The sequence below is a fragment of the Leptodactylus fuscus genome, chromosome 3 (assembly GCF_031893055.1).
Source record: "Leptodactylus fuscus isolate aLepFus1 chromosome 3, aLepFus1.hap2, whole genome shotgun sequence".
In the NCBI taxonomy this organism is placed as follows: Eukaryota; Metazoa; Chordata; class Amphibia; order Anura; family Leptodactylidae; genus Leptodactylus; species Leptodactylus fuscus.
In genome coordinates this window covers 41,781,155-41,793,721 of record NC_134267.1, presented here as the reverse complement: position 1 = coordinate 41,793,721, position 12,567 = coordinate 41,781,155, and the positions used below count along the sequence as shown (strand labels likewise).

The 12,567-nt window shown below is 43.1% G+C and overlaps 1 protein-coding gene across 1 annotated transcript in view; it reads right to left on the bottom strand.

Annotated features, from left to right (window-relative positions):
- The window catches only part of EIF2AK2 (eukaryotic translation initiation factor 2 alpha kinase 2), a 37,007-nt gene extending 25,046 nt beyond the window's left edge, over positions 1-11,961 (bottom strand). Inside the window, exons 1-6 of the mRNA XM_075269506.1 lie at positions 11,915-11,961; positions 9,657-9,780; positions 9,408-9,543; positions 6,347-6,402; positions 4,712-4,757; positions 2,225-2,268 (exon numbers count right to left, since the gene is read on the bottom strand). Of these exons, the coding sequence (XP_075125607.1) occupies positions 2,225-2,268; positions 4,712-4,757; positions 6,347-6,402; positions 9,408-9,543; positions 9,657-9,760 (386 nt within the window). The 5' untranslated portion in view covers positions 9,761-9,780; positions 11,915-11,961. The remainder of the gene's footprint in view (positions 1-2,224; positions 2,269-4,711; positions 4,758-6,346; positions 6,403-9,407; positions 9,544-9,656; positions 9,781-11,914) is intronic.
- Positions 11,962-12,567: the final 606 nt, after the last annotated feature.

Here is a 12,567-nt window from a genome sequence, read left to right as displayed (position 1 = left end):
AAATGAATGAGATGTCACATTGTCTTTAAGGCAGAAACAGAACTCATGAAGCCCTCCGGTTGCTCCAAAAAGCTGATCCAAATGAGTCATCCTGGGTGTCAGGCCCCAGCTGATCTTCGATTGATGACCTATTCTAACGAGTTTGAGTTTGCAGAATTACTGCCAATATTATACCTATATGGAAAATGTCACACTAAGACTAGGTTCACATTATGTTTGTCTTATTTGATATGTGCACAAAGAAAGCTCCTGACACACACGTCACACCTGTCCATTTACTTCTACTGCCAGACAGAGGCCAAGAAAAGGTCCTTTTGGCTTTCATTTGGCTGGTTTATGTCACTATATGTCTACAAAAATAGTATGGAATAATGTAATAGACTGTATGGCATTTGCCACAAGATTTCTTTAATCATATGCGCCCAGATGTTCTACTCACATTACCTTGCAAACATGGTAGCTTTCTCAGGGAAACATCCCAACACAATGACCACATGCTCTCCTATTTCTTCCTCTTAACTACTAATACAGAGAAGAACCCATGCAAAAAAAAAGGAACTTCTGTGAGGGCAGCATCATGAAGTAGCTCATGGCCAGTGATTATATTATTAGATGGCGCCGCACTGAGTGGCTGCCTCGATACAGAGCTCCAAGCTGAGAGCAACCTTTATCTTTCCTTTTCACTCTTTTTGTCTGTATCTTCAATAATCCTCTAGTCAAGCAACCTAGCACTATGAATTAGCAGCTATAAATTGATGGAAGACCCTGTGGAGTATTTTTTTTCCTTTTGTTTTTATTGTTAAAGCATGGACAAGACCTGATGAGCTGGAGTTTTCTGTGTGCACATCTGCCTATTACCACCCCCCTACAAGCTAAGGACAGCATGGACACCATGAGGCACACAAAGCATGGAGAGTAACCTGCATGGAAGTGTGCACTTCTTCAAGGAGATGATTTTTGGCGTCTATTGCTGACTGGTATTTCTTTCTATTACTGTGGACATGTGGGACTCTGTTACAACCTGGGAACCTACCATCACCCACATACCCCATGAGTTTATGGAAGCTTGGCAAGAGAGCAGCACCCTGTCTACCTGGATGGCTTCAGACTTCTTTTGGAAGTAGAACATAGTGGTAAGAAGAAAGGAGGAGGGCTTGTGATGAAGGACATTTGGGGCATTTTTTGTGGTTAATGGACAATAGCGCTGATGTAAGATACCGAATATCAGCTGTGAGCAGGAGATCTCACTACCTACCAAAGAACTACCACATGTTATTGTGATAGCTACCTATGTCCCCCACCTCTGCAAAAAAAGAAACGTTTCTGCCTGTTATATCTACATGCTGTGACCCCTCCTCGTGTCCTCCAACCACAGTTGGGCTGTATTATTAACATCACTTCACACAGAGAACTAAATGGTCCTGCAGTGTGTCTGTGTTTCTTTCTTTTTAGTTGCTATGATTCCTAGTATTTCTCTATCTGCCATGAGTTTGTATGTGTTTCTCTCTTGTTATATACTGCTGTACCATCCATGATGCTGTATCACTCAAATTTCCCCATTGTGGGACTATTAAAGGATTATCTTATCTTATATCCTTCCAATGCCCAATACAAGGTGTCTGAGTTAAGACATGGGGTGGAAGGGGCAGACACAATATAAGTCTGGGCTATGCTGGGTACTCTTCCTATATTTAGTGAGGTTAAGACCAAGAGCCTGGCTGAAAGATTGCAACAGAGTACACCATAGTCTATGGTTGTCAGAATATAGGAGTAAAGCTTTTGTGCACTGGGGAAAACCAAATGGGACCTTGGGGTTAGCAAAATGAAAGCCAGTGGGGATAGAGAGATGAAAATGATGGACTAACAGAGTACATGAGGGAGGACAGAATTGGGGCTTCAGCATACAGATATCCCACTATATTGTTACATACTTGCAGGAGCAGCTGATTTATGCATGGTCTGGATGTAGAACCCTCACAGTTCAGATACTGATGACAGTTCCTATGGATAGGTCATCAGTATGAAAACCCCTTTATGTCCGTTTCTTTCACCCTATACCAGATGAGAGCAACAGACTGTTCTGTACTGTGAAACAAACCTGACATAGCATCAGCATGTTTTTCAGTCCTGTACACAGGATTACCATCACATATTGCTTTGAAAAGTGACCATTGGAAACCTAGCTTTCAGCAACTCTACATTTATTATCCAGTATCTGAATTACCTCACAGAAACGCTGGGTGAAGCAGAGTTTTCAACTGGTTGAGTCTGCAAAATATATAAACAAAAAATAATATACTGCATATTGTTGAAGTAAGACAATGGGGGTGATTTATGTTTCCTATTACACCTCATTAAACCCACTTACCTAAATGCCCCATTAAGCATCTATTAGGAAAGACATCAAACAACATCCAATAATCCAGAAATTATGACAATTTTTGACACACAAACTATATAATAATCCTAAATTTGATACAATTTGAACAAGAAGAGAGGCAAGAAAGGAGAGCTGCGAAAAAAAAACACATTTTTCACCCACGTTGCAGGTCCTGCAACTTCTGGGATGGCGGCCCTTACCTCTAAAGAGCTTTATGCATTGGGGTGGTTCTAAGACCCAAAACAATGACCTATCCCAAGGACAGGTCATAAATTTGAGACTGATGGGGATCCAACACAGTGCAGACTGTACAATTTGGAAGCAGATGGCTCCCATTTATATGTGCCAAGCACAGCAGATTGATGGGGGCCCAGATGTAATTAATCTCAAATCAATGATCCTTCCTAAGAATAGGTCAATAATTTAGGATCCAGAAATATCAAGACATTTTACAGTACTCAACACTCCCATACAATTATACATAATGTACATCTTTAACCCATCGGATCTTCCTGCTCTCATTTAAGAAGCTTTCATAGTGGTCATCCTCAAACAGACATGGATCCCAAGTATAGTAGTTCATATCGACTCATCTCTTCATTAAATATGGACTATAGATTACTTACTAAAATAGCTGCCAATAGGATGAACAGAGTAACATTGATCCTCCCTGACCAAGCAATGTTTTATTCTTGGCCCCAGCACAACTTCAGAAGAGGCCTGATCCCGACCCAACTAGGAGAAACTGTGGGAAAACCTATTAAGACCTACTGGATAAATTTCACTATGTTTGTTCCTGTCCAATATCCCATAGCCCTTGGTGCCCTGAAGGTATGTAAATTTAGTCTTCTTTACAGACAGATCTGGCCCCACCACGCTTCTATTCTTCTCAGAAACATACTTTTCCTGTCCAGAAAAGCCCTTACAATGAAGTGAATCGATGACAGACACCACCATGCTCTCAGTTTACCACTTGGAAAACGATGGTTAACAGAAAATCATCTTCCCCATAGAGACTGTTCACAGAAATTCCAAAAAAGTGTGGGGACTGTGAGACACTCCTTCTCATCCACTGCCGTCAGTTGCCTACGTCTACTCCTCGCAGTAGGTCTTTCAGCCTAAAAGGTGGTCTCAACTCTAATACCACCCTAAGATGTTTTCCCCAGGGCCCTCGCAATTGTTTCATTCTGTACCTGTACTATGATTTAAAGAGGACCTGTCATGTCCTCAGAAATGTGCGTGAAAGGGTCATTACAGTCACGGCACAATAAGTAATCTGTCTTGTAAAGACCTGTGTACCGGTGTGTCAACCACATGACCACGGACTGTCCATCATATCATCATGGGCTCTGTAAATTTGATTATTATGGAAGTAATGAATCACAGCAAGCAGAGATCTCAGAAAATGCAAGGAGCTGAAATAGGAAGTATACTGAAAAATTTTTCGGCATACAAACAATAACATTTATTTGCTGAAATTGGACAACCTCATTAAGGGCTCGTTCACATCTGCGCCGGCACTCTACTTGAGGTTTCCATTTCCTGCCTAAAACAGAGGCAGGAGACGGAAACCTGCAGGAGTCTCTCACCCATTCATTTGAATGGGTGAGAAAGCTGTCCGGCCGTGAGCGGCAGTGAGCGTTTTGTGCTCTCCGCCGCGAAACCGGGTTTTATAATCTGGACACAGAGTCGGACATGCAGTACTCTGTGTCCGGATTAAAAAATCCGGTTTCGCGGCGGAGAGCCTAAAACGCTCACCGACGCTCACGGCCGGTCCCCGTCTATGGTTTCCGTCTTCTGGCATGCAGAAGACAGAAACCATAGAACGGAGACCCTGAACGCAGGTGTGAACCTAGCGTAACCTGCAACTACAGCAGGGGTTAGAAGTCATACATATTATATTGAAATGAATGTTACCAATATAATACGTACACAAGGGGTCAATAAAAGTATGACCTGCTCTTTGTCTCCATGGAGGACCTTTCTCTGCGCCGTTTTAAGCAGAAACTGGGCAGAAACCAGACGAACGTCTTTATAGTCTATGGGGTCCACTTTTTAAGCAGATACGGTTTCCATCTTTCGAGTCCCCAAGCAGACAAGAAGGATGTAAACCCAAACGCTGGTGTGAACCTAGCGTAATAGTGCAGAGTACATGTCTCTATGATGTCCATTTGCACTGGTGGGGCATATAAACATGGACTGTTCAGCTCCCTTTAATAGGGAGATTAAAAGTATTTTATTATATTCGGAAAACAAATTGAAAAAAATGTAAAAACTATACATAAAAAAAAAAAGAGACTTAAAACTATAATTAAAAATAGAGTTACATACCAGAACGTTACTGGCAGCTCCTTTGGCCAGCGATGGACTTGAAACTCTGCAAAAAATATATAGCATTAAAATGTAAAAAAAATGATATTCTCTTTAAAGTGTACCTAAACTTTTGAACACTAAACTTTCTAAACTTTGATTTTCTGACATTTGTGCCATTAATAAATTTTTGGAATATACTGTATTTCTTGGACTATGAGACCATGGGAGGAAAATGGGGTGCGTCTTATTGTGCAAATGTAGGGTGTTTTGGCCAGGACAGGGGCGGAGGAGTAGGATTGCAGCATCCCCCACTCTTGCCGCCACTGGGTTCCTGCAGTGGGAGTAGTGGGGCGATGCTGCAGGCCCTGGGCTGAGAGGTGTCCCGACGGTGTGAACCTCCTGGCATCCACCGAGCTATTACGGCAGACGCTGGATCTGTAAAGATAATGGCTACCGCAATGCTGCAGATTGGTCGCCATAACTACTGTGTCTCCGCTGTAATGCACATCAAAGACCCGGAGCTAATGCCCACTATCAGAGTCCACTCTGATCGCGGGCATTACTACCTGAGAGCCCCCTAAAGTGTAAAAGAAGCCCCCCTGTACCTTTTTTGTTGTAGGTCGGCTCCTGCATGGCAAAATAGCAGGAGCTGACCTGTTCCTGTGACATCTGGCAGCCTAATGAAGGGTTCCAGGCCTGTCATAGGAATATTACTATTGGGGCTGGTAATGTATGGAATCTACAAACTTATAATAATATTTTTCCTGTAGGGTGAACATCGTTGCGGGGAAAAAAAAAACAAATAAACTGCACAGCGCTTGCAGTTGTACTTATGTTCCGTCCGTAGGGGTCCTCGTGGACTCTTACGGATGGAACGCATCAGCATATGTGAACCGGGCATAACACTTACCTGCACAGAAGCGCTGCCGCTGGTCCGGACTCCCTGTTCTCGCTCCTCCTCTCACCTCGCTGCCTCCACCTCCTAGGTTAGTGTTACAGACCTAGGAAGAAGGCGGAGGCTCGTGGCTTAGGAGAGCATTCAGGTCTCCCCACCCTGTACCCGCCCACATTCTCCTAAGCCACAAGCCCCGCCTTCTTCCTAGATCTGTAACACTAACCTGGGAGGCAGGGGCAGCAATGCAGGAACCGGAGCGAGAACAGCGGGGACCGGACCAGTAGCAGCACTTCTTTGCAGGTAAGTGGACACCAGGGGGGAACTAAGTAGCCAGAGGATTTTTTTTTTAATCACTACACAGCGTGGAGTCTAACAATTAAAGCGTTCAATTTTTAGACTCCATGCTGTGTAGTGAATAGGATAGTTTTTAAAATCTGATCTTCGATTATTAAAAAAATCCCATTGACTTGCATTGGAATCGGAATCAGGATCGAATGGAAAATGATCGGAAATCGGATTTTAAAAACGATCCTGAAATCTCAAGATTGGCTCAACCCTAATTACTAGAGATATCACTGGCTGAAAACAAATGAAGAATATAAAAAAAATGTAATAAACACAAATATAGCCAGAAAAACAGATGGTGTCTGAAAGTTTAGTATAAAAATAAGCAAAATAAATCATATTGCAGTAAAATAAAATGCTCATTTCCACTTAATTGTGAGACTACCATTATAATTAACCAATATCTCAATTACCCTTGATGTAATACTGCAGGAGGACCTGGTGAAGCACAGTTTCCTACTGGCTGAGCCTGCAAAATAGGAAACAAGAAAACACTGATTTTAGATGCTACAGTATATACACAAGTCCTGTACATTGATGAAGACATCACATATTGAGATTCTGTGGATTAAGAAATCTGAAAATATTCTATTAGAAAATTTGGAGTTCAATGGTGAATTGGTGTAGATCTGACACCTAGCACCCCAAACCGGTAAGCATTTCTCCGCAGAAGGGACCCAGAAAAAAAACTGTGGACGGAGACAGAAACAGACCGCGCCATCCACTGTGCCAGATCAAATCACATTCACTGTGTCAGATATAACACCACCACAGGGAGTCTACCAGCACCAAAATCTCCTCAAAGCCTAAGGCCATACATAGCGGGCTACAGCTAAAAAGTGCAGCAAAACGCATTGCGTTTTTTCCCCTCAGTGCTTTTCACAGAAAGTGCATAGAGTTTTCCTCTTTTGACTTTCTACTTCAATTATATCAATAGGGAAACGGTCAGTGTTTACGTAGGTATATTTGACATGTTGTGATTTACAAAAAATGCAAAGGTTTTGGAAATTGCAGCACTTCCGCTGCGGGTATTTTTCTGCAATGTATGGATGTCATTGGTAGATGGATGGATTAAGGCTAAGGCAAACCATTGCAGTGGTGCAGCGTTTTTGGCTGCATTAGAAACATAGTAGAAAAAAAGCTAGCAAAGTGAATTTTGGTTAATCTCATCTACACACTATGGGAAAAAAATTACGTGGTAAAGTTGTATATACTCGTATATACTCGAGTATAAGCCGACCTGAATATAAGCTGACCCCCCTAATTTTACCACAAAAAAACTGTGAAAACTTATTGACTCGAGTATAAGCCGAGGGGGGGGGGGAATGCAGCAGCTACTGGAAAATTTCAAAAATTAAAATGGTCGGAGTTTTTGGGTGCAGTAGTTGCTGGGTGCTGGGGAAGGGGAGGGGGTGTTTTGGTTGTCTGTCTGCCCCTTCCCTGAGCTTGAGGACTGTTTTTTCTTCCCCCACTTGGAATTCAACCTGGCTGAATATAGGGTATCTGCAGTGCTCCTATTAACCTCTTCCCAACGGATCCCCTATATTCAGTAGACCGGGCACTTTCAGACACAGGGATGCCTAATGTGTTTGTGTTTCACAGTCATTTCTACTTTTGTATGTATTCTACGGAAAGGAGGGATTTAGAATGCTTTTTTTTTTTTTTTTTTTGCACTATTTTATGGGAGATTCTATACATTGATATTGAGGCTGGTCATAGACCCCCCCCCCCCTCTTAAAAAATTGAAAAAAATTAACTATTTTTTTGATTACTCAAGTATAAGCCGAGGGGGGCTTTTTCAGCACAAAAACAGTGCTAAAAAACTTGGCTTATACTCGAGTATATACGGTATTTAAAAATGCAGCATGTCAATTTTAGCTCCAAGACACAAATAATTATACAATTGTTGGGAGACTACTAATAGAAAGGTACTATCTAAGTATCTGTTCAAATTTCTGCCATTTTTTTCAGTTTCAGCAGGGACACAGAAGAATGGAAAGAAGCTAGTGCAAGATTTGTCACATGCTGGACACCAGCCAAACCCAAAGGACCTCGCTGGAAACTAATGGTCTTTACACCAGTCTTGATCATCTCTTCTACAGTGGAGGAGGCACCTCTAACACTGTCCTAGTAACGCAACTTCTGGTGTCATTTACAAATGATTTACGCCAATTTTATAAAATTAGTGTAAATGATAATAAATTTGATAAGGCCTATGGTGCCATCCCTTTCAAGAATGTAGCGAGGGCTGCCTAAAAATGCCACTTGGATACCTGCAACAAATATTGTCACAAGTGACGTTTAAAAAGACACATACCTGAAGTTAGAGAGGATCTTTTATGTCCTTTAAGATAAAACATGCATGTTAAATACCACTGCAAACCCGACAGTACACTGAATTCACTGCAATTTTAGCTTTGCAGGTTCCAGTAATATTGGAGCCTTTAGTTTCGGCTGCTGATATCACATCACTATCAGAGGGGCCGAACTCACAATTCAACATCATTTTTGGACGGTGAGGGACACAGGGAATGTTACCGCCCAGTGATGACATTGAGCTTTGATACCGGCACATATGACAGTGTAGTCATATTAGTATCCAAATCTAAAGGTATCAATATTTCTGGAACAAGTGCAGATACCTGCAAAACTAAAAGTGCGCCAAATTCAGCACACTGTCATATTTGCCACAATGTGTAACATGCCATATCTCACAGGACATTAAAAGTGGTGTAGAAGGATAATACATTTTCCCATTGACAATATAGTGGGTTAGACATGGGATCAGATTTATTAAGGTGGTTTCCCTCCTAAGCAAGTTATCCCCAATCTTCTCCATTCATTTCAATGGAACTGTCAAAGAATAGTTCCTGGCTATCTCCAGCATTCCCACTGACAACGGGGGACAAAATGCCCCCTGCTCCCCTGATCAGTTGTAGTCAGAGCAATCGGATAAGGAATAACTTGGTTAGAAGGGAACACCCCTTTAAAAAGTCTAAATGCAAAGCCCATAGGAACCAATTAAGATGCACATTTTTTTAGGGCTTTTGAAAAATGAAAGCTGCAAAAATTTTCTTTTAGGCTAAGGACCCACATAGCATCCCACAGCAAAAAAAGTGCTGTGGGGAAAAACCACGGCGGCAAGGCATCGCGATTTTTCCTGCAGTTTGCAGAGGTTACCTCTGCAGACTTTCTGCTTCAATTATACCTATAGGGAAACCACTGGTGTTTCTGTAAATATAATAGACATGCCGCATGTCTGCAGCACATATTTTACTGCAAAGTGGGGATGCGATTTTCTAGAATCCCCTTCACTTTGCTGTGAATGTAAAATGCCACATTTTTTCTGCAGCGTTTCCGCCGCTGGCAAATAGTGGCATTTGCATCGCAGCCTTACTCAGTTTTCATAAATCTCCCTCGTGTGTCTATTGGGTTTCCAGCTGATGTATATTCTGTTAATCTGCAAGTACTCACAGCCTCGTCATTTTCCTGGTTTAGATTTTGTACAGAGAGCAAAGCCATTTTGCATGCTAGGTTCTCAGCCGCCTTTTTTGTTTTGTCTTCTCCTACTCCGCGTTTTACTTCATTTAGAAAGACAGCAAAGGTAAATCTTTAAAAAAAAAAAAAAGATAAATTAATTTGTTTCAGGACAAGGGGCAGCAAAGAATCTCCCCAGCACACAAATAATTTATATTGTATTGTATAGCAGACATTCCTCCGTACCTTGGATCATGAGATGGTCCTTCCATGGAAACTTCAGAACGATAATGTAATCCAGACAAAATACAATGGCGTATCAACAATCCTTTATAGTCTTGTTTAGCCATAACGTCCGTAAATGAAGAACCTTGAAGAAAAGCAAGTATCAGCAGTGTATATGCATCATGGTGTTATTGTCCAAAATGTATGTCAATCTTAACACATTGAAATCAATGGCTTAAAAAGGCCGCCTCAGGTTCCGGACCAAAATACGGGTAGCTGCGACTCCGCTCCGGATTAGGTTCAAATGAATGAGCCTAGTCGGGAGGGAGTGTCTTCAGGCGGCTGTCGGGGGGCGAATCCGCCTGAAAGAATGAGCATGTTGCTTCTGTTGTTCCAGCTTCTGGAAAAAAGAACTGACCGGCTCCCATTGATTTCAATGAGAGCTGTCTTTTTGGTCAGGATTTTGAAGCGGATACGGCCTCAAAATCCTGACCAAAAAACCCCGTGTGAACTTACACTTAATGTAGCTTGCACCAGAAAAACAGGCATCCCAGTTCCTTTCCTTAGGCTGCTGATTGGTGCTGCAGGGACTTCCGCTGGAACAAGCTCCAGGGCCCCACCAGACCTGACAGTGGCCTGAAACACCAGACAGGTATGTTTTATTTTGGTTTGTTTTTCATCTTCCCCGACCTCCAGAGAAAAAACATTTTTCCTGGACAACCCCTTTAAGAATGATGCACAATGTGCCAGTCTTAATAAATTATTCCAGCTGAGTGATCAAAAATTTGCCAAATTGTGTGAAAGAAATGTCTCCTAATCTGCTGTTTCAAATTACAGACTCAACAAAGGCCCAACTGGCGTAAGTCACACTTAAATTATGAAGAGCCTCCAGACTCGTAATAAACCAGGCGTACGTCCGTGCACCAAACTGGGAGTCCACACCAGTCAGGAAGTGATGTAGAATTCTAAGGCTAAGGGCTAGTTCACACAGGGCACAGTATTTTGGTCCTGATTTTGATGCAGGAAGCCGAGTCAGAATAGGACCAGAATGCGCCTGCCGCAACTTCTGACAGTCATGGCTTCCCGCTCCGGAGTAGGCCCAAATGAATGGGCCTAGTATGGGGGGTATTGCTGTGAGGCGGACGTCGCAGCTGAATCAGCCGCAGAATCCGCTTGAAGAAAGGGCAGCTTGCTTCTTTATTCCGTGAGCGGTAACATACCGCTCATGGAAAAAAGGAAGTTAGCGGTCTGCATAGACCTCTATTATGAGGAGGCGGATTCTGATGTGGATTCAGCTCCAAAATCCACCCCCTCTTTCTCCATGTGAATGAGCTCTAAAGCCCCACGTAGCAGGCTGCAGATGGAAAAACCGTAGGCGGAAACACATTGTGGTATTTCCCGCAGTGCTTTTCGCAGTTTTCCTATGCAGACTTTCTGCTTCCATTATACCTATAATAATACTGCCAGCGTTTCCGTAGCTTTGACGTGCTGCGTTTTCCCAAAAATGTTAATTTTTTTTAAATCGCAGCATCTCTGCTGCAGATATTTTTCTGCAATGTGTGGATTTGATTAGCCATCCACTTTGCGGGAGCCTTCACATGGAGTAAACGCGCGTGATTTTTGCAAAATACACGTGTAAAAATAAGACTCCCATTAACTTCAATGACATTTTACAGGCATATTTTTACACGTGTAAAAAATATCATTGAAGTCAATGGAAGTCTTATTTTTACATGTGTATTTTGCAAAAATACACGCGCGTTCCCTGCAGGTGCTGTAAAACGTTGCAGTTTTTGCCGAAGTTTTACACTACATCAGGGCACCTGCTTACCTCGCACCAGAAATTCAGCGTGCGTTATAATACATAGGCCAGGTTGAGGTGTCCCCACCACGGCCTCCTCAGCCCAAATTCACAGAAAGTGGCCAGTGAGGCGCACCATAGGCAATGTGGCACATCTTTGGCGCACGAAAGGGCATTTCACCAAAGATACACCATGTTATCAATCATCTGTAGGTTAATAAATTCCTACTCAGTGTCTTATACTTACAGTATAGATCTTTATACATTGCTGACAATTCTCAAGGAGAACTACAATTCTCAGCAATGCCTTGCAATCCTACACAATGCATGGATCATGTCACATGTTAATAAGGGGTCTCCAGCTGTTGTGGGACGTGTACTGAAGTCCCGGACATACCCGGGGGACGGGAGCTGCACAACCCCCTGTACCCATGCTAGTGAGTTATGTGCCGGGACCCTCGTCCTAGGCTCGGCTTACCGGTCTGCACACTGGTCACCGCCGTCAGTCCGATAGCTGCAGGTCTATCCGGTCGGTCACACACCCACCAAGTCAGGAGTTACCGATAGACAAGGGCTGGCAGTGGGCGGTGCAGGGCGGAGGGCTGACTAGAGCCGGTTTCGGTTTCGTTTCTCCTCCATAAGAGTCATGAAACCGAAAATTGTTCTACTAGCAGTGACTGCGCCTGCGGGGCTGGGGGAGAGGGAGAGTGGTGGGGAAGGGGAGACTGTCCTAGGCCTCAGCCAAAGGTTTTGCGCCAGTATTTTTGAAAGTCAATTAGTTTTTATGGCTATTTTTCAGAGGCATAACATAAAGCTCCTGGGCCTTAATGCAAAAACCAGAACCGGACCCCTCACCTATAACATGCTGCTTACAGTGTTGTCTCCTCTTATTGAGAAAATACCCCTTTGGGCCCTCTAAGCCCCAGTTCACATCTGCGTTCGATATTCCATTTGGGAAGTCTGCTTGGGGACCCCTGAACGGGATACCAAACACATTAAGGCCGGGTTCACACAGAGTATTGTGGCTCGTCATTTGGTACGTACACGTTTTGTGGCCGCCACAAAATCACGGCCACAAAATAGCGCCACGTGTACGGTACCGGCTCCCATTGAAAACAATGGGAGCGTATA